This window comes from Leguminivora glycinivorella, chromosome 2 (assembly GCF_023078275.1).
Source record: "Leguminivora glycinivorella isolate SPB_JAAS2020 chromosome 2, LegGlyc_1.1, whole genome shotgun sequence".
NCBI lineage: Eukaryota > Metazoa > Arthropoda > Insecta > Lepidoptera > Tortricidae > Leguminivora > Leguminivora glycinivorella.
In genome coordinates, this window is record NC_062972.1 from 16,466,113 (window position 1) to 16,488,722 (window position 22,610).

Here is a 22,610-nt window from a genome sequence, read left to right on the forward strand (position 1 = left end):
CCCATAACAGCAAGAACAAGAACATGCTCCTTAAAGTCGCTATTAACGTCAGTATGTTACCCCTGCGTGTTAATGACGCCTAAGTAATCGCAATTCAAGTTACACGGCTCCAGCCGACGACTGTGGCCGTAACTTTAATTCTGCTTTATACCCACCGGGTTGATTATTCTCAAGCCGACGAATGATTCTTTACCATCAGCACTTTGCTTGATTGGAGTAACCTTTCTTTGCTTGAAAAATATCTTTATTCATTTTCGTCCCTATTTGCACCTAAAATGGAAGAGTATTTTTGTTCTTACAAAACACTTAAGAACTCCGGTCCAATAACAAGATGAAACCAGGACTCAATGTCATTTATATCTGATTGTTCGGTTTATATGACAACGGCACTGATTTCCATTGTCCAGCGCTATTGGGACCGTGCGCGACGACACGCCACGTGACAGGTGACCATTATGGACAATATTGTCGCCGCTTTCAAGCGAGAAGTAAGTAAACATTGTGAAAAAAATTATGAAATCTTGTGTTATTTTACTATATTAGACAATTTTGGACGATGGTGGTTACAACATTATCGCCAATAACATTAAAATTGTTGTTTTCAGTGAGAAATTAACAAACTGGTGACTAAAACGGGGTTTCGTGCCATCGCTCACGAAATCATTTTCCAACCTAAGACGATGAATAAAGACAAGAAATTGGTGCTAGCTGGGCATTTTCTAGAGATTGAAGACTTTTTTCCACCATTTGTACCTATGTGCAATAAAGTATTAATAAATCATTGGCTTTTGAAATTGTTGATCAGTTCATTGCTATGCTATGTCACTTTCATAGGCTAACTATAGGTATAGGTATTATAAATATCTAGAGATTGAAGACTTTTTTCCACCATTTGTACCTATGTGCAATAAAGTATTAATAAATCATTGGCTTTTGAAATTGTTGATCAGTTCATTGCTATGCTATGTCACTTTCATAGGCTAACTATAGGTATAGGTATTATAAATATAATTTACTGTAAAATAAAAATAAACTAGCTATGATAACTTTTAATTATAGTATACATTACAAAAACTTGTTTCATTTACTTGAAAATATTGGAGGTTTAGCAGATATCACATCAAATATGTAATCATCAATGCGATGAAATAAGTTCTCAGGAATTTTATTTAAAATGTGATAAGCCTTCAGTGGATGGACTGCTTCTGCTTCTATTGTTCTCGTGCTCCTTCTTCCCATTGAAACCTCGATGTTTACGCATTTTGGTCAATCCGTTTCGATTTGTAAACAGGAGCACATGCAGATGAGGAAACAAATAAAATGATTTTCGAACATGGATTGATGGAACATGGAACACTGGGATTGGCTTCCACGTCGGTTTTTCTACCTCCAATAAAATTTGCACTATAAATTCAACGTAAATTCAATTCAATACTTGTATCAAATGATTACGCACTTTATGTAAAACTTCAGAGATTGGAAGACACTTTTCTTCTTACGGCAACTATTCACTTAAACGGTGGTTTCGTTTCCACCACGGTCTTGGAAATAGCTAGAATTTAGTCGCTACTTTTCTTGGAATTATTACAATTCGCCATAACAAATTTTACTGGGCCCGTATTAAATTTATCTCAAAAACGACATGAAAATGGTTACTGCAATATGGATTTGACAGCGCAAGTCAGCGACTAAGATGTCAATTTTGGCCGTAGTGAGCGCTGTGATCGTTTCAGCTACCCCCTCCACCCGCTTTGCACCCTGCCAATTGATTAATTGCTGAGCTTGTTATCTCGTATCAACAGTTTTAGGGACACATTTTAACGACTTTAGGCTGACCGTTGTTTTTGTTTTTCAGTGTGTGTATGTACGGGAATAAAAATATCTGATCGCCATTCTAATATTATGATCGTAAAACGTGTTCAAATGTGTTTGTTCGCGTATGTAATGCAACTGTACACAAGTGTACTACACATGTTACACCCTGTGCAATTGTGCATTATGTACCTAATAGAAATAATATAACTTCAATGGGCTGGAGTTGTATAAAACCCTGCTACCATGATGAGTTGCGTTTTGCGCGCGGCTTTATACATCTTCCACAAATTCATGTAAATATCTAAGAATTACAAGAAAACATCTCATTCCAGACGTCTGTTCAGCGAAATAATACTGAAAAAAATAATTAATTTCACTTCGCTGTGGTAGTAATCAACCAGTTAGGTATGTCCATCTAAACGAAATTACTTCGATTTCATATCGTAACCCATAAAACTCGTGAATGCGAGTTATGTGTATGATTGATTAAATGCATTTTACCTGCATTGACCTACCACCGATTTGGCTGCAATGTTTCTGTTTTACTTGTTCCTATTGGTAGCAGGAGCTCAGGTTGCTGCAGGTTTTGGTTCTAGACATGATTATGTTAAAGACGGACGTGAGTACCTACCTCATTTTTTTGTAATCTTGTTTTAATTAATCAGAGCATTAAGTAGACCTCGATGAATAAGAAACAGACCGATATATGTATAGACGGACAGCGTATACCAATCCGTTATACCTGTATTATGATTATAATCCAATCCGTTATCAATCCGGTATAACGGATTGGTATACGCTGTCCACGTTGGATCTCGCAAAACGATTTTCCTCGAAGATCGAAATTGTAGTAGATATTCAACTTAATCATCAATTCAATTCCATTGTTTTTTTTTTTCACCAACCATGTTTTTATTTTCAGGTAGTGTCGACGGTCCATTCCCGTCTAACCTAAGAAACATACCTTACCTGTGCTACCAAGCGCCTTCGAAAGGACCATGTGGTCTTATGTTACATGCTTGGTTCTTCGATATTGTTACTAGAAAATGTATGCCGATGTACTACTCAGGATGTGGGGGCAACGAAAACAGATTTGAATCTCAAGCAGAGTGTAAAGCGTATTGTACAGGCGTTAAATTACAGTAGAATTTAAATGTCTACATAAATACCTAAGAATCTCAAACGTGCTGCTAAGCAGCGTTTATTTCTCCCATGATTCTATTACACCTCTAAACATACTTGTAAAAAAAAACTTAGTTTTGGTTCTTACTTAACTGGTATGTTGTAACAATTGTTCGTCATTCGTCACGCCATCAGAACAAAAAATTATTTAACTTTGATATTTCTTGCAATATCACTGACGAACAAAATAAACTTGGCGAATGGAAAGTAAATAATACCTGTAAATTAATGGAGCGGCGCGAATAATTATTAAGCTGTTGGTCTATGGAGAGTGTAGTGGAGTAAAAGTAAGGTACCCTGGACATAATTCAATAACTCGTCCTTTTTGATATTTTATTGGGTATTATTATTAAGCATCAAATAGTAATTATGTACATAGATAAAAAAAAAGACGATCGTATTCATATCTTATAAAAATCATGAGATAAAGTACATTATCCCACTTTTCGCTAACAGCAAAATAGTTAACCGAAAACTTTGTTAGATTAACTTTGTGGTGCACTCAGATGCGATCAGTTATTAGCGATATTACACAGAAAATAAATCTGATCGTGTACTTTTTTTTACCGTTTTCATTTAATGTAGTGTGTAGTTTTCATTTAAAGGTAGGTAAAAATGGTGACCATGATATATATATCAATTTGCATTGTATTAAGTATATATAGACATTTAACACCGATCTTAAACATATATTTTTAACGCTTAAATAAACATGAATTTCTCAGTAGGTATAAATTGTAACTGAGATTTTTTTGCTTAAGACCAGGTTTTTGTGTACTATAATCATGATTTTATCAAAATTAATACTGTGAAGGTCGCGCTTAAGAAACTGTAAATGTCAGTAATTTAAAAGGGTGCAAAGTTGTCGTAGAGCGGCTGTCGCGGGCGGGGGAGCGCGCGGGGCGCGGGCCTGGGAGAGCGCGCCGCGCACCGGCCGCGTCACCGCGGCGGATCGGTTAATAGGTTAGGGACGTAAGGTACCGGCCACACCAGAGCGTCGCGTGTCTCGGGGCGCGCAACGGACGTCCGCGCCACGCCACCTGAGTGTAATTCAAAAATCGTCTCCTCAGTACATTTTGTATAGGAAGGACGTAAGACGCGCCCCAGGCGGCGTGGCGGCGGCGTGCGCGCGCCGCGCCGCCTGGGACTTGGTGCCAATAGGACCATCTCGGGGTTATACCCGTTCGATTAAAAAAAATAATTTGAAAATCGGTCCACGATTCTCGGAGATATCGAGTAACAAAAAACCGGCCAAGAGCGTGTCGGTCCACGCTCAGTGTAGGGTTCCGTAGTTTATCGTATTTTTCTCAAAACAATTTTCCTAGAAAGTCTTTATAAAGTTCTACTTTTTTGATCTTTTTTCATATTTTTTTAAACATAAGGTTCAAAATATAGAGGGGGGGGACGCACTTTTTTTTTCCTTTAGGAGCGATTATTTCCGAAAATATTAATATGATCAAAAACCGGCCAAGAGCGTGTCGGGCCACGCTCAGTGTAGGGTTCCGTAGTTTTCAGTATTTTTCTCAAAAACTACTGAACCTATCAAGTTCAAAACAATTTTCCTAGAAAGTCTTTATAAAGTTCTACTTTTGTGATTTTTTTCATATTTTTTAAACATATGGTTCAAAAGTTAGAGGGGGGGGACGCACTTTTTTTTTCTTTAGGAGCGATTATTTCCGAAAATATTAATATTATCAAAAAACGATCTTAGTAAACCCTTATTCATTTTTAAATACCTATCCAACAATATATCACATGTTGGGGTTAGAATGAAAAAAATATCAGCCCCCACTTTACATGTAGGGGGTACCCTAATAAAACATTTTTTTCCATTTTTTATTTTTGCACTTTGTGGGCGTGATTGATATACATATTGGTACTAAATTTCAGCTTTCTAGTGCTAACGGTTACTGAGATTATCCGCGGACGGACGGACGGACGGACAGACAGACATGGCGAAACTATAAGGGTTCCTAGTTGACTACGGAACCCTAAAAACGATCTTAGTAAAAGTAAACCCTTATTCATTTTTAAATACCTATCCAACAATATATCATACGTTGGGGTTGGAATGAAAAAAAAAATCAGCCCCCACTTTACATGTAGGGGGGGTACCCTAATAAAACATTTTTTTCCATTTTTTATTTTTGCACTTTGTTGGCGTGATTGATACATTGGTATTGGTACCAAATTTCAGCTTTCTAGTGCTTACGGTTACTGAGATTATCCGCGGACGGACGGACAGACAGACAGACAGGGGGAAACTATAAGGATTCCTAGTTGACTACGGAACCCTAAAAAACATTCAGTCGAATTGAGAACCTCCTACTTTTTTTGAAGTCGGTTAAAAAAACAACCTTTATTGCCGGCCGGCAAACGGCTAACCGATTGAAACAGAAACATAAATGAAAAGAGAGGGCGAACGGCGACACCTGTGTGTCGGCGATTTCAAAGGTAAGCGCACGTGCACCCGATCTCGCTACCTACGCCCAGGTGCGGGCGCGGCTTTCGACCTTCGCGCCGTGCAATAGAATTTAATGTCGGCTGCTCGTGTGCGGTCTGTTTGTTTTATAGAGTGGCGGCATTTTCAACATCAAAGGGTGAGCCTATTTTGTGCAAAATTCTGTTATATCAATAACTTCTCACGTCACTAGATTATCGACTTTGAATGTCGAGTATATTTATAGTATCATCACTTTATTTCAGTGTACGAATTTCGTATGTGTTAAAAATCATTGTTCTAGCTTCATAAACCAGGGAGGAAATAATGGAGAGCGTTTATATGTCTTGTTTTGCCTTAATTCAATATCATCACATATTTTTGTTGCTGATAAAATAATACATCCTATATATCAAGGCCTTGTAGCTCGGCGAAAGAATCGTGATCGCGGAGTGCGCCGGCACTGATTATAATTATTTTGTCCAGTTATTATAATAACCTATACAAAAAGTACCGATAGAATAGGTATTCTAATCTATATCTGCATAGAACTATTTAAAACAAACCACAAAAGTTCATAGTTGATCGTTATTGGTACAGTCAGCAACTCAGCTGTGAATACAGATAAAGTGCCAAATATATGTATACACATACCTTAATGTACCAAGTACCAACACTTGTACAGGAAATAAAATACTCTATACATATTTTTGGCACTTTGTCTTGCCAGCTGTGTTGTTGACTGTACACGATCTAAAAAGGAGCCGAACGGTTATTATAATTACGCGGCGACTTGCGTAGTCGGCGGCCGCGCGATACATAGTGCTGTCTCTGTTCAGGCCCCGTAGCCGAATGCCATTTCTCCGACGCGAAACGAAAACGAAACGCAGTCTGGCTCTGTCGCGCCAATACGCAAGAGCGATAGAGATAGATATCTACTAGCGTTTCGTTTCGTGAGCGTTTGTGCCATTCGGCTACGCACCCTGTTCTCACTACCACGAATTTGAAGAACAATATTGCTGTCTCTCTCAATCTTTAGGCGTCATTCATATATTACGTCATACTAAATGTGACAATCCATGTTAAAGGATTAAAAAAGCGTGACATTGGGGGGTCCAAATAGTAGTCCATAAACCACGTCTTTGACCAACGTGAGTGATATCTCTGTCACTCTTTACGTCTTTACTAACAGAAATTTAAATAACAATAGTGCTATCTCTGTCACTCTTTACTAACAGAAATTTAAATAACAAAAATGCTATCTCTGTCACTCTTTACTACCAGGAACTTAAATTATTATAGTGCTATCTCTATTCTCTGTCACTCTTTACTATCAGGAACTTAAATTGTTATAGTGCTATCTCTGTCACTCTTTACTACCAGGACCTTAAATTATTATAGTGCTATCTCTGTCACTCTTTACTGTGTGCGGGAAGTGCACATACCACGAGTTTGACTAACATGAGTGCTATCTCTATCACTCTTTACTACCAGGAACTTTAATTATGATAGTGCTATCTCTGTCACTCTTTACTACCAGGAACATAAAATTTATTATTACAGTGCTATCTCTGTCACTCTTTACTACCAGGAACTTAAATGATTATAGTGCTATCTCTGTCACTCTTTACTGTGTGCGGGAAGTGCACATACCACGAGTTTGACTAACATGAGTGCTATCTCTGTCACTCTTTACTACCAGGAACTTAAAATGATTATAGTGCTATCTCTGTCACTCTTTACTTCTAGGAACTTAAATATTTTTTTCGGTTTCGGTTTTGGTCTTGGTTTCGGTGTCGGTTTTGGTGTAGGTTTCGGTGTCGGTTTCGGTTTCGATTTCGGTTTTCGTTTCCATTCCCGTTTCGGTTTCCGTTTTCGTTTTCAGTTTTGTTTTTGTTTAAACTAACAGAACTAAAACTAAAACCAAAACCAAACCAGAAACGGGAAACCGAACACGGGAAACCGGATATCGGATACCGTATATCGGATGCTGGTTACCGGTTACTGTCTACCGTTTACCGGATACCGGTTACCGTCTACCGGTTACCGGTCACCGTTTACCGGATACCGGTTAACGGTCATTGGTTACTGGTTACCGGTTACCGGTCACCGAATACCGGAGACCCGTCACCGGTTACCGGATACCGGTTACCGGATACCGGTTACCGGATACCGGATACCGGTTACCGGATACCGGTTACCGGTTACCGGATACCGGTTACCGGATACCGGTTACCGGATACAGGATACCGGATACCGGTTACTGGTTACCGGTTACCGGTTACCGGTTACCGGGTACCAGATACCAGAAACCAGGTTTTGATTTCTGGTTTCTCATGTTACAACGTGTATAGATTAGTCGATACCAAGTCGGACACTTCCGATTAGGCGATTTCGGCTCGCATTGTTACGCAGCATTCGAGTGTTGAGTTTCTCACACATGAGGCCCCCTAATAAAATTTGTACCACTCATATTATTGATTTGACTCTCGCAACACAAACACCTCATGCCCACACAAATACACACAAAATAAAATCATTCACAAACTTCAAATCATTCAAAAACTCAACAGTCACACGCGCTCCTCGCGGTCCTCTAAGAACTCCCTCGCGAGAGTTGACACTTCAAAATGAAGCGACATCGCATCGGCTCATCATCCACAAATCCGAAAAGATCCACCGATAAATTTGTACCGGAAAGACCTCACCGCGACAATGTCACATTACCCAAATTACTTTAAAAATCCTCTGAAAGTGAAACAGTTCATTAGGTTTACCGTAAGAGTGAGTGAGACAGACACGCACTGTGCTTCAAATTTGCCTCGCCAAAATACGTTACACACGACTCGAAAGAATACAGTCTTAAGCGCCGCAAGCTTTCATACATATTACGTTGTTGTGATCCAAGCATCTCGTCAAGCTCGATAGGTACTATTATTGAGCTAACGACTTGACCAGTTTAACGTGACCTATCGGACTAATTGATTTGTATGACTTTTGTCACTTGTAATAAGGGAGCTCTCTTATACTGGACGGTGAAATATTTGTTATCGAAGCGTTTTGAAAACGCGGCGCCCTTGATATCGCCGAGCGAAACACGTGTTGACGACTCGCCGCCCGTTCCCGCTACTACTATACTAGCTATACCTACTCTGTGCACGACCTTATTCTGCAGGTAATAACGTTCATATTAAAGCGCAAGTAAGAAAAATATCAATTAAGTAATGAATCTTACATATTTGTTGTTTAATTGATTTCGTATAGTACTAAGAATATATTAACGGCAAAATTTACCATCTTTCAATTTAGTTAGGTATTTTTCCTTTCCTAAAATTATCAATATTTAAGATTTTGAACAAGCGCCAAAAGCATTGGTATAAGTTTTAATAATTTATCAACACACGTAATATTATATTCATAATAAATTGCAGGATTACGGTTAACAATATTTTCTAGTGAAATACGCCTGAAAATGTGTAACTTACTAAACCTTCTTTATAAATGATAGTTCTGTATGAATTATTTATAAAAATTAGATGTTTTTATATGAAATGCAGGTGTCACAACATAATACAAGCACTTTTTCCGGATTACATTTAATACTTTAGTTATAAAATCAAAAAATATTCAAAGTTCGTTTTTATTTTTTTTTTAATTGAATCAGAACCCTAATTTGATTAATAATTTGTATTTTAACTATCACTAATGATACTTTATACGACAGAAAAAGAAAATTACGGTTATCGAATTATGTCCAGGTCAAGCTATTTTTCCTGGTCTATGGATGAAAGGGTGAAATGGATATCTGTTACGTTGGATTTTAACCAATTATTGCATTTGGTACGGCCGTTTCCATTTATCTAATCACTTCAGTGTTAAAGCTTTATCGTTAAAACTTGTTTTAGAGAGATATCATTCCAGCAACCATGGCGATAAACAGCTGCAAGCTCCCCAGAGGTTTATGTATTAATTGGCTACAGTTCTAATGAACACAAGTTAAATTATAATCTATTGAAAATATTTCAACTTGTGCTGTCTTAAAGTAGCGATTGGAAAGTATACGCTGGTTCGATTCCAGCCTCAGGCACCAGAGGACTTGGTCACTTTTTCTTTCATATGTGTAATTTATTTCGGTTTTAATTTGGCTACAGTAATCACATTCTTGTTTTCTTCCGTAGAACTTTTTAATATTCAATTTGTATTTTCCAACTCATTACTTTAGGTACCTAGTCTATACACCGTGTTTCCGGTATCACTCAAAACCTCAGACACCCCAACTGATTTTTATTTTTTTAAACGTCTCTACAATGTTCATTTTTTAATCTGATGATTATTATTTTTTTAAATTGAATTTTTAATTTTCTGTGCAGCTCTACTCGGATTTTAACTCTACACTCAATAAAATAATTGCTAGCTACCATCATAAACCTTCAAACTGTTTATTTGTGTATGTTACTGCAACGACATAAGGTTTACCAATAGACAGCTATGTCACTGTAAAGCACTTTAACCTGTGTCACAGTAAACTTTAAATTAGACAGGTGACGCAGTAAGCAAATTTAAACCTAACATTCAAAATGACAAGGTTGTAATTAGGTACGAGTTCAATTTGTTATGACTTATGATCAACTTTAAAATTAAACTGACGCACAACGTCTATCTCGTAGCGGAAAAAATAATCGTCCAAGTAACCAGCCAGTATTAATATCCTTAAATACTGAAAAGGTATACAACCTCTAACAATATGATATGCACAATGTTGTATTACGAATTTGTAGAATGGGCACGTAAACAATAACTAATAATACAAATTAAAACAAAAAATATTACCCCCATCAAGATATAGCTCAATCGATTCTACTCTCGATTCTGAACAAACAGTTTTCAGGTTTTTAGTGTTAAGTGAAACACGGTGTAGAGCAAGAGCCCAGAGCCAATAATATTTGGTCTCATTATATACGATGATAATTTTAAATTTCGAATCGTAAATTTACCTTTTTAACCTTGACCTGGATTCTCTTTTTGCTTAAACCCCTCTCCAAATTACAGGTCCGTGTTTACGAACGACTAACCAACCAAATTTAGCCATGTAATAAGCTGTGACCCAGCCATCGATCTAAACTACCTAGATGCACCATCACGGCTTAGAATGTGTCCGCAGCAAATTGTGCTTGAAAATGTTCTAAGCACAATTGGGCGGTCAGTAGCGCTTCATCCGCCGTGTCGGCAACATGCCTAAGTGCTCCGTAAAAAAGTGCAAAAATAACACCTTATATACGTTGAAAAAGGATGACGTATCGTATTTCCGGTAAGTAATTGTTAATAATTTTATAATGTTATGCATTTGTGGTCAAAATGGCTTCCTAACTTACAAAAAACATTTATTTTCTAGAATAATTAAAGTAAATTCCTTGATTTGGTCTTACGCAGTTTGTCTCTTTCTCTCGCGCTATACTAGTAATGAGCGGACGGCGACAAAAGATGGATGAAGTGGAACATAGTTAAAAATGGAATGATGGAGTCGCTAATTTATATTTTTTGTAAAAGAAGCCTATTTCATATTAATAATGTATGTATTTATTTATTATTATGGACTAATAAGTCTGAAATAAATGATTTCAATTCAATAATATTAATACATATCTTATAAATTACTTTAATTATAAAAAGAAACAACCCGGGAATAGCAAATTCGTTTTTAAGTAATAAAAAAGCTTTTTATTCCAGATTCCCAAAACAAGACGTTGAAAGGGAAAAATGGCGCAAGATTATAGCTGAGGAGCGGAGAGAAGATTTACCCAAACAAAGCTTTGAAAGAAATTATACGTAGAATAATAAATTAATGTCATCGTTCAATTCTTCTTTGTTTTAATAGCTACTTAATTCATATTCTCCAAGTGCACCCTCACACACACCACATACAATCCCTCAACTGTTTACCTTCACATAATCGCTACACATACACTCACTACACGCACACACACACACACACACATATGTTATATATATACATACCTACACACACACACACATATATATATATATATATTATATATATATATATATACATATATATATATATATACCTCAGTTGACTCTATTTAATAATGCAAACATTGCAAAACGTGGAGATATTAATCAGTTCAGTTGCAATTGTCCCCCAGTCCTAATTGTCCCGCCGTACCTTATATATTTTTTTGTTTGAGATAATATCAATAAAAATATCGTACAGTAAAAACTCATTTTTTTCGCTTAAAATACGCAACATCTCGAAAAATGTTATACCAAACGTTTTGTTCCTTAAGAAATTTTCTATCTAATAGGATTTTTTAAAACAGTTTTTCGCAAAAATACCGCAAATTTCCTCATTCTCGCCTTTCATCTCATAGCGCGACTCCCATGATGCCTCTGTCCATCCTCGTTCCCAATGTAAAAATGGCGTTTAGATTGTTGCAGCGCAAACGAAATTAAACTTAAGTTGGTTGCAATAAGACGTAGATTTTTTTAAAAATATGCACACCTGCGATCTGCGGTAATAAAATTTTATGGCTTTCGCGATGATCACATTCATTAATGTCATAACCGCCAATTGCTTGCATTTGAAATTGAACTTTAAGTACTAAGAAATAACGTTGTTTTTGTAAAAAAATGAAAGTAGTTGACCCAGCCCTCCCAATATGAATTTGTGGCCTGAAGGTATTCGAAAACTTTCGGGAAATATTTACGATTTTAACTTTGAATATATATCATACTAGCGACCCGCCCCGGCTTCGCACGGGTACTATACCTACATGTAAACCTTCCTCTAGAATCACTCTATCTATTAAAAACCGCATCAAAATCCGTTGCGTAGCAGTTTGCCCCCCTTTCATTTTGGCCATTTTCTACAATTAAAATTAATAAATTAAAAAAATTATACCTTCTATTTGTAGAGGTTCACAATGTTCACAACTATTCCAAATTTCAAGTTGATAGCACTAGTAGTTCTCGAGATATTTAGGAATGTGACAGACGGACAGACAGACGGACAGAGTCGCACCATAAGGGTTCCTGTTGTACCTTTTTGGTACGGAACCCTAAAAAGGTAAATAGCGTTTGCAGGTAACAGAATTGAAAGCAACGTCAACTGTCCTAAGAGACACTGAAGTACGACTGAGCTGAGGCGACAGAATGTAATATTTCGAGCCGAGATTTACAGACCTGTAATTAAAATTAATTCCTCGCGAGACACGAAAAGTACGAGCTTAAACGCTGATATGACCAACATATGAGTATTTTTTTAGTTCAAAGAAGTTTAGTGTTGATATTTAAATAATGTATAAAGAGTTAGGTCCTCTTACGACATTCTAAAAAAAAAGGTTTAGTAAATCTATAACATATTTTATCCTTATTTAAACATTTCACAGCATGTTACCTCCATTAATACTAAAATGACTACAGATTTACATACTTGATGAACTGTGATAAATGTCAAATGATATTTTGTACAGCTGAATTTACGACGCATGTACCCTAGATTTTGACCGCGTACTCTAGCATCTGCTCTACGCCGACGCCGTGTGACCCACTTCGCTGCTCATTAACGTGTGGCCACGACGCGTCAGACACCACAATACGATGGTTTACTTATTCAGCTGCTGGATTTTTTGGTTTGTACGAAAATCACCAAACAAAAAACTAGCCGGTATTCGCAAGATTTTGTATGCAGGTATATTTTGAAGTGAGTGAGTGTAATTTTTGACGATCATGATGAGAAGATAAACATAACTTTGGCATGTAACAAATTTATAGTGTAATCTTTATCATGAAATAAAGAAATCTAAATCTAATGCGAATTCCAACTGACAGCGTTAAACGTTCAACGCGCAATGTTGCCAACTCTAATTTGGAAAAAATGCTACTGAGCCAGGAATATGCCAAAAATATGCCAATTTTTGAAGTGAAACTCAAGAACTTGTCCGTATTTCATGAGTTTAAGTTTGTTCAATAATTTGAGCAAGTAGCAATGTAAAATATTTAAACAGTAAAAATATGGAAGTAACTAAACGCAAAAACGTCAAATCACTTGACTGAATGGTTTTTAAGGTTATTTTCATCATTTCTACATTTCGAAGTTTCACTTCTTCCGCGCGGAGGTACTCTCTATTTTTTTTTCTGGGCTGTGTCAATACGGAAATTTTCACAGCTAGAAAAGTCGGAGTAACAGATTTTGGACAGTTATTGATTGACTCTCAGATTATGCGTATATCAATCTTTTTCACATTCTTACTACTTATCGCCTGCTCACTCTGTCAAGTCCGATGGTATCTACAACAGACGAAGGTTGCTCAGTAAGCGTGAAAGGGCGGGCGGATCGACCGAGAAAAATAAAGGTGACCGATCCAATCCCCTTACTTAATATTTACATCGCATCGCATACCCGTATTAACCCATTATTATTCCTTTATTTATTTTGCTTCTTAGGTTAAGCTTTTTATAATATGAATATAAAAGTAAAATACAAAAACAAAATTATAAAAAACCTAACCTAGGGTGCCGCCAGCAGCGGGGCAGGGCCCAAGCTGCCGGTGGTTAGGGCCGCAGAGAGAGGAACCGTCGGACTATCCGCGCTGTGTCCAAGATCACCGCCTTCTGTATCTGGCCCTTGATCCAGCCACCTAGCGAGAGTCTCTTAAGATGTTGGTCGAGACTCTTCGCTATGAGACCGTTCGCTGAAACGACTATCGGAACAATGATCGTTGATTCAACATCCCACATGGCGGTTATCTCGTGAGCCAAGTCTAGGTACTTACTGGACTTGTCCTTCTCGGCTTTCACGAGATTCTCATCATGGGGGATGGTGATGTCAACGAGCACTGCCCGGCGTTGCAGTCGATCTATTATCACAATGTCAGGCTTATTGGCTACAATAGTCCTGTCAGTGATAATAGATCGATCCCAATAGAGCGTGGCACGACCATTTTCGAGAACTGGCGCAGGTAAGTACTTGTAGTACGGTACTTCGCGGTCCACAAGGCCGTATAACGTATATTAACCCATTATTATTATTATATCATTGCTAATACACTGCACAAAACTCATTTAACACCTCACATTTTTTACAAATGTACTGGAACATAAACAGGATCAATTTGATAGAAGTAACGACAGGTGATTGTGTATAATGTGCAAGTTATATGTGAAAACCTAACCACAAAATTAAAACTTTGAAAAAAAAAACCCCGAACACTCAACTAACTCAGCTTTCAAACAAAAAAAACTAAATTTAAATCGGTCCATCCGTTCGGGAGCTACAATGCCACAGACAGACACACACAAACACACAAACACACACACACAGAGAGAGACACACACACACAGAGAGAGACACACACACACACGCACAAAAATACTACCTACCAATATAATTCCATATTCAGTGTATCTAAGTATTTATTTAATTTCTTGTTAAAAATATCTTTTTTTAAGGATTTGTAAGTAATTAGTATGTAATTGAAAACTTAAATTTTGCATTCTTGTTTTTTTTTATTTTATGTAAGTACTTCGTAGTCGTCTTGTGTCACCGCCTCAAACCGGGCAGGCTGAAAATCAGCGCTGAAACCACGCCGGAAGGTGAGGCTCCAGCACATAGCTGAGACTGTCCACTTGTCACGTATACCTAGATTGTAAGTAAAATTTCCTTGTATTGTATAGGTTATAACTTTAAGATATTTCATAAGGTACAGATTGTAACGACCATGTTGTGACAATAAATCATTTATCTATCTATCTATCTATCTTAATCGGGTATTTTTCAACCCCAGGGGGTAACAGGGGGATGAAACTTTGTGCAGGGTATTACCTCTTCAAAAAGCATCATTTGATTATAGTTTCGACCCAAAACCGCTGGGGGCAATTTTTCTTAGCTTATCCTGCTATACCCTTTCGTGAAGTTACCTCAGTATGTTTAGCTTACTTTTGTTGGTTTGTGAAATAGTACCTGCGAGTAAAGCAAGAAATAACTTCGAGTTTAGCGATCCCTCGGTAAACAAAATACAAAACCCCTTATTTGTGTAAATTGTTGAGTTGAGGGTAGAAAATAAGGTTGCTTGAATGATCACAAATATCTCTCCTGGGATCTGACACGGCAGTATGCAAATATGTGCAAATTGATGAAAGGGTTTTGCACGTTCACTATATTTATATATTACTATTCTACTAATATTACGTTATAAATATTATTATTCGCCTTTTGCGGAAAAGTCTTTATGCATACTGCTGATTTACGTTCGTTCGTTTACGTTCATTCAGTTTTAAACAATAAAATAAATGCTTAGTCACTAATACCTACATAGTACCTATTCTAACAACCTATTTTGGAAATCCATACATGACCATAATTTATTATGTTCTGTACGAAATTTTCGCGCACTTACCTGGAAAAAAATTTTTAATCACATTTGCTGTTTAAAGGTATCATTGCGTCTACGTGTACTGAAGCATAATGTACTATTTTATTCCCAAGGGAATAATAGATTTAGTTTTAAAAATTAATACAATCCGTACAATACTTCAGGCAAAGGATGTTTCAATCTGCCAAGGATTTTTATTGCACAACCAACATTTTACTATTAAGCTATAATAGTTATTGTTATACAAGGGGGCAAAGTTGTATTTTAACGCCGAGTGTGGAATTGAAAAACGAGCAAGTGAAAGGATTCTATAGTTGAACCACGAGCGAAGCGAGTGGTTCGAGAATAGAATCCTGAACTTGCGAGTTTTTTAACACACGAGAAGTAAAATACATTTGCACCCGAGTGTAACACAAAACTTTTCCCCTCACTATAGCGAGGAAACTACAACGCAAGAAAATGCGTTTATCACTGCTTCCAGTAGTTCCACTGGTGGTAAATAATCTTAATTACTAGATTCAACTACTTTTGTCAATTTTAAAGCAGTTAATTTGACTTTATTCACGGTCAAATTACTTTACCCACTAGTGGATAAAATGCGTTTTTACCCGCTGGTATTAAAGGACAAAACACGTGTTTCCGTTTTTACAATCTGACAATATGCTCTCTACTCGCGCTTGACCGCGTGCGTACGCGAGGCACCCACCGTTGCCTAGCAACGGAGAGTACAACAGATCGAAATATTTAAATGATAAATAAGTACAATTTTAGTTCAATTATATGATTTATATGCGTCCAAAACGTTGCATTTAATTTATATGCAGTATTTTCGTGTTTGTTTTCGTTCAAAAAGTGTTTGTTGTCAAAAACAATGGATTTAATATGAATAATCTGATGTAGATCAAGATACACTAATCGTGTTTTTGTCACTTGCGTCATCAATGTGAATTAAATTATTTGTTATCGTTTATAACAAAATGCAACTTTCTCATCAGTTTTTGAAGAATCAGAGAGCCCATTTCGTAGCACCTTCTTGTTCATGTCTTCTTATTTGTAACGTTTATTTTGTGTGTGTTAACGAATAAATGCATTCTATTCTATTCCCTTGCCAGTTGGTGTGGTGAAATAGTTCATTACGATACAAGTGCGTAAAAAAGGAAGTTCGTACGAATTTCCTTTTCGCACGTGTATCGTACGACGTTTTTCAGTACAGATAAGCCTCCGAAGTTTCGACCTGGCATATAATGAACCACTTCTCACACTAGTGCGTAAAAAAACACCATCTGTACTGAAATAGTACATTACGATACAGGTGCGTAAAAAAGGAAATTCGAAACGAGTGGCGTTAAATTAAAACACGACCGAAGGGAGTGTTTTAAATCGACACGAGTTAGGAATTTCCTTTTCGCACGTGTATCGTACGACGTTTTTCAGTACAGATGGTGTTTTTTTTATGCACTAGTGCGAGAAGTGGTTCATTATATGCCAGGTCGAAACTTCGGAGGCTCATCTGTACTGAAAAACGTCGTACGATACACGTGCGAAAAACTCGTGTCGATTTAAAACACTCCCTTCGGTCGTGTTTTAATTTATCGCCACTCGTTTCGAACTTCCTTTTTTACGCACTTGTATCGTAATGTACTATTTCAGTACAGATGGTGTTTTTTTTACGCACTAGTGCGAAAAGTGGTCGAAATTTCGGAGGGCCATCTGTACTGAAAAACGTCATACGATAGACGTGCGAAAAGGAAATTCGTAACTCGTGTCGATTTAAAACACTTCCTTCGGTCGTGTTTTAATTTATTGCCACTCGTTTCGAACTTCCTTTTTTTCGCACTTGTATCGTAATGTACTATTTTATCACGTCAAACAAGATTATGTATTTGATGTCTATAGTTGAGTTCACAAACATGTTGTTTTGCCTGTACAGTCGAGTTCAAAAATATGGAATTATATAATCTTACATTTGTTTACATGAAGTACTAAAAACATATGCTTATAGGTACTTAAAGGTAAAAAAATGGATAAAAATGTATTAACTCGATCGTACATGCAAACGTATGAAATAATTTTATTTCCCAATGAAAATGTCCGTCAATATTATTATTACCTTCTATTTTATTTAAGTCCATTTATACACAAGTAAATGTTTGCTCTAAGTTATGTACTTTATAGAGATCTCAAGCAGCTATTTATATCCTTTTTTTAATGAATCTGTGTAAAATTGCCTTTCTTTTATATTGTAACAATTTCGCATTTCAATGAACGTAAATGTATCGTTTTGTTTCAGGTAATGGCGCGTATAATTTCTTACAGAAGAGAATAAATTATGGTGATGTATGGATTTACATATAAAATGGTTTTTACGAATAGGTCACAGAACACCCCACTAGAAGCCAAATGCAAGCGATATTGTTCGAGACGCAAATCACCAATCCTTGCGGGGTGAGGCGGGCGCGCACGGTGCTGCCATTGGTCGTTTCAAATAATGGCGCGCCTTTATGATTAGCAGTAGGGATGGGAATGGGACATGTCTATTATAGACAATGGTACCGGTACCAGTACTGTGGTGAATTTGTTTTGCAACAAATTATAATATTATAATTAAATTATAATAAGGCCTAGTTACCCTTCGGGTTGGAAGGTCAGATGGCAGTCGCTTTCATAAAACTAGTGCCTACGCCAAATCTTGGTAGTAGTTTCCAAAGCGGATACCAGGCTCCCATGAGCCGTGGCGAATGCCGATGCCGGGATAACGCAAGGAGGATGATAATTGTGATAGCATCTCAATAAAAATCATTCTAGTAACTAATAACTAAACTGTGCATTTTTACTTACGTTTACTAAGTTAAATAACCAACTAAATATTCTAAACTAATCAATGAACTAAATACCACTACAGACTCTACAGATTTTAGATAATTATTCACTATTACAAATCTGCTTTCTTTTATATTTCATAAAATGGTAGCACATGGTACGAACGGCAGTACGAAGTTCCCGCAACAGACATAAACTAACATGGCCCCATGCCTAGTCGTTTACGTGAAAGGGATAGCATATCACATTGTTAACTCGGTAAAGAGGGATGGACGCGCCTCGGCGCCGCTCAGCACAACCATATTGACCAGTATAAATGAACTCCGCGGACAATAAACAATATTCAACAAAATAATTAATTTGACTTAACTGTGGAATGTTGTTCCATCTTTTTTACATGTAGAAGTGTTAGAAGACTTGCCACACCACTTTATGCTGTAAGAGACCATTGTTTGCAACCAAAATTGATTATTTAAGATTTTTTCCCGAGCGGACACGGACACTGTTAGCGGGTCGTATACTTGGGCGCTACTGATCGGTGTCGCACGCGTTCAAACTTTTATAAACCTGATTTGTCGTATGCTTGGTGACCGCGAGTCGCCCTGTAAGGGCCATCTTGTTGTATTGATCTGTGGAATAGGTACATCAGCGATCTATTTTAAGCATAACCATAAGATATGGTTAGCCTTTTGGGCCATAAATGCCGACAAAGGAATATGTATACATGACTTTATTGCTTATACCTACGTTATGATTGTGGATAGTTATGTTGGCACTTTGCCGCGTCTTTATTTAATACCTACCTTGACTGTACATGTAATGAATGTGTATAATTTCCGTCCTTAGAGGCATAACACTAAGTTCCTTTTTAAATAATTTTACCGGAGAGCCATTTTTGTGTCAAATCGATCTGGCAGGGTTTTAAAAAGAACGAAAACTATACAGATGACGTTTTAGTGACAGTTTGACAACTTATTTCATATTTGAGGAATTAGAGCAATATAAACTAGAACAAAATTGCTATTTTATCAGATTAAATTATCAAAAACAAAACAATAATATAGTTTCATGGATCGATTGAGCACCAAAAGTTATATACGATTCCGCAAAAAAACGAAAATTACAAAAAAGTAAACTTACAGTGGCATAACCCTTTCAGGTTGTACGGATTTACCATTAAATAAATAGTTTTTTGAAAAATCAATTGAATTGCTAAACAGCAAATTGTAAATGGGTGTCTACGTACGTACCGTAGTACTGTATGTATACAGTAAATACTAAATAGTCCTGGGTCTCCTATTATGTTTTTAACGTCCGTTCGCCTTATACGTGAACTACAAGTAACCTTTTAAACGATAAAGGTTGTCATATTAATACCTAGGGTTAGATGATGTGCAATTTTTGTTCAGGGTTTTAATAAAATATGTCTTATTTTTAACTTTACAGTTGACTGACATGCTCTCCTTTGTTCATCACTTCATCAGTTTAGGAAGTCCGAATAATATTGACATTAAAATATAGGTAACTGAAGCATAATTATTTCTTTTTGTGCGCTTAGTTTACAGAAAAAATATTTATTAAAATAATAATCTAAACGATTTCTGGGGTAAATTTTGGAATAAAATCCTGAAGTACAAATTAAGTACATCCCTAAAAAAAACTAATAAAACAATTAAATATTGGGAATACACAACTGAGATATTGATCTCCTACAAATTCTCAATATTCCTAATGTAATATGTATGTCCTTCTGTACGAATAGGCTTCTTGCTCCTTTTTTAAAGTCTCTCTTATATTATATCTATTAATAAATCACTGTTCAATGTTCCGAAAAAAAAATATTTCCATATTTTATTATGTCTTGAAAACCGCAAAACAGCAATTCCCGTCAACTTTGTACAATGCCACGTCAGCAAATTTTAATTGATCCTATTTTGTTACCAACATTTAGTAATATAATTCGACTTTCGTAAGATATATACAGGATAATTGTTATAATTAAGAAAATATAGATACTAGAGAACCTTAATGACGGAATAAAACTTAATAAAATCTCAATTAATCAACAAAAACTTGGTAACAAAATAGGAATTAATAAAAACAAATTTAACTTTTCCCTTAATTTTTGTACAAAGTTGACGGGAATTGCTGAAAAATATTTTAATACTTACTTTTATTTAATCAGGCAAAAACAACATCAGTCATGTTAGTCTATCAGCAATTCCCGTCAACTTTGTACAATGCCACGTCAGCAAATTTTAATTGATCCTATTTTGTTACCAACATTTAGTAATATAATTCGACTTTCGTAAGATATATACAGGATAATTGTTATAATTAAGAAAATATAGATACTAGAGAACCTTAATGACGGAATAAAACTTAATAAAATCTCAATTAATCAACAAAAACTTGGTAACAAAATAGGAATTAATAAAAACAAATTTAACTTTTCCCTTAATTTTTGTACAAAGTTGACGGGAATTGCTGCTATAGATTATCTGTGTTTGTCGTCATTCTGAAAAAAAAAAAACATTTTCTGACATTTAAATATAAGGCACAAATGTCATTTATGATTCGACATAGACTTAGGTTGGAATCCTATGAGTTCTATGACGTCACTACATCGCGGACAGCGTTTTCGATGTCCAAAATTTAAAAAAATCACAATAATATTTGGTCAAAAATACGTAGTCAATAGTCATCTTGCACTTTTAATACCTCAAACCTATAAATATTGGTTTCTTAAGTCAAATTCTATAGAAAACAATCATTTATTGACCAATTTTGATATGAGTCTAGTACCTAGCCTATTTCACCTTGTATTCGAAACCGTATTTTAGTAGGAACAAGTATTATGGTAACTTTAAATTAGTAAGCGATTCATGTGGTATACTTAATCCTATTGTGCCATAATCCGTAATCGAACTGTACTGCATTTAAAGTAATCCGATCCGATGAATATCTAAATGTGTATTGCTACATTTTTTTTCACAAAATAATGATCTAACGTGCTGCTTGATAACAGTTTCATAATATTGCAATTTAGTTTTCTTATAATACCCGTTAGACTTGCAGTTCAAATTCAGCAAAAAGATATTCCATCGTATATCACTACTTTGACATTATCCGCGGGTCTTAATATACGGCCTGATAAAATCAACTGTGACTATTGAATAACCCATACAGTTCTAATTCGGTGTAGTTTTAGTAGTAAAACAATGTTCTCTTATGTCACTAATTTCACATTATCCTCAGTGGGTCTTAAGAGCGTTATAACATTTCGGCGTCGGGCGAAATTAGGTATTTTATCCGCCGCGCGAGCCCAATATGCCGACCCTTTCTAGCACGTCTTATCACTCGCTCGCACTACAATAATGGACAAAACAATCTTGATCCTTTCTATTGAATTTTGATAACAACCACAATCTACTATCTCGATATAAACTTTTGATTTCTAATAAACATTATTTTGTACGAAAATACTAGAATGTAGCGCAAAATAATATCAATTATGTTAAAATTTATTTAAAAAATTAATTATAAAAGTAGATCCCATCCCAAATATTTGCTTTTGTTATATGAAAATTACTGTAATGCTGTATTATGATTACCTCTGTAATCCATTCCTTTGGAATCGGTACAATATAGATTCCTGTAATATGGATTCCTCGGTAATCAAGTACTTAAGTAATCTGAATTCCACTTTACTTCGATTCCAGGCTTATTACTTTACTTCTTTATGTCACTCAAATTGTTTTTGGTTTACATGTCATTCTAGCATTTTCACTTTCACATTTCAAGTGCATATACCACGAGTATAGGTTTTCGGGTGTGCTGATTTAAAAATTAATGACCGATTTGGAATCTGACATTGCTGACTGTCACTTTGACACAAAAGTCGTCATGGGTGTCGTCAAATAGGTTTGCGGGGGTGCTGATTCCAAAATTAATGAACAATT

The 22,610-nt window shown here is 36.1% G+C and overlaps 2 protein-coding genes across 2 annotated transcripts in view; both read left to right on the plus strand.

Moving 5' to 3' along the window:
- Nucleotides 1-22,610, plus strand: part of LOC125240834 (peripheral plasma membrane protein CASK) — a 252,926-nt gene that overhangs the window by 88,285 nt on the left and 142,031 nt on the right.
- Nucleotides 2,277-2,998, plus strand: LOC125240849 (amyloid-beta precursor protein-like). The gene is made up of 2 exons (XM_048148993.1): nt 2,277-2,434; nt 2,738-2,998. Exons 1-2 carry the CDS (start codon nt 2,347-2,349, stop codon nt 2,959-2,961), a joined length of 312 nt encoding a protein of 103 aa, XP_048004950.1. The 5' UTR covers nt 2,277-2,346; the 3' UTR covers nt 2,962-2,998.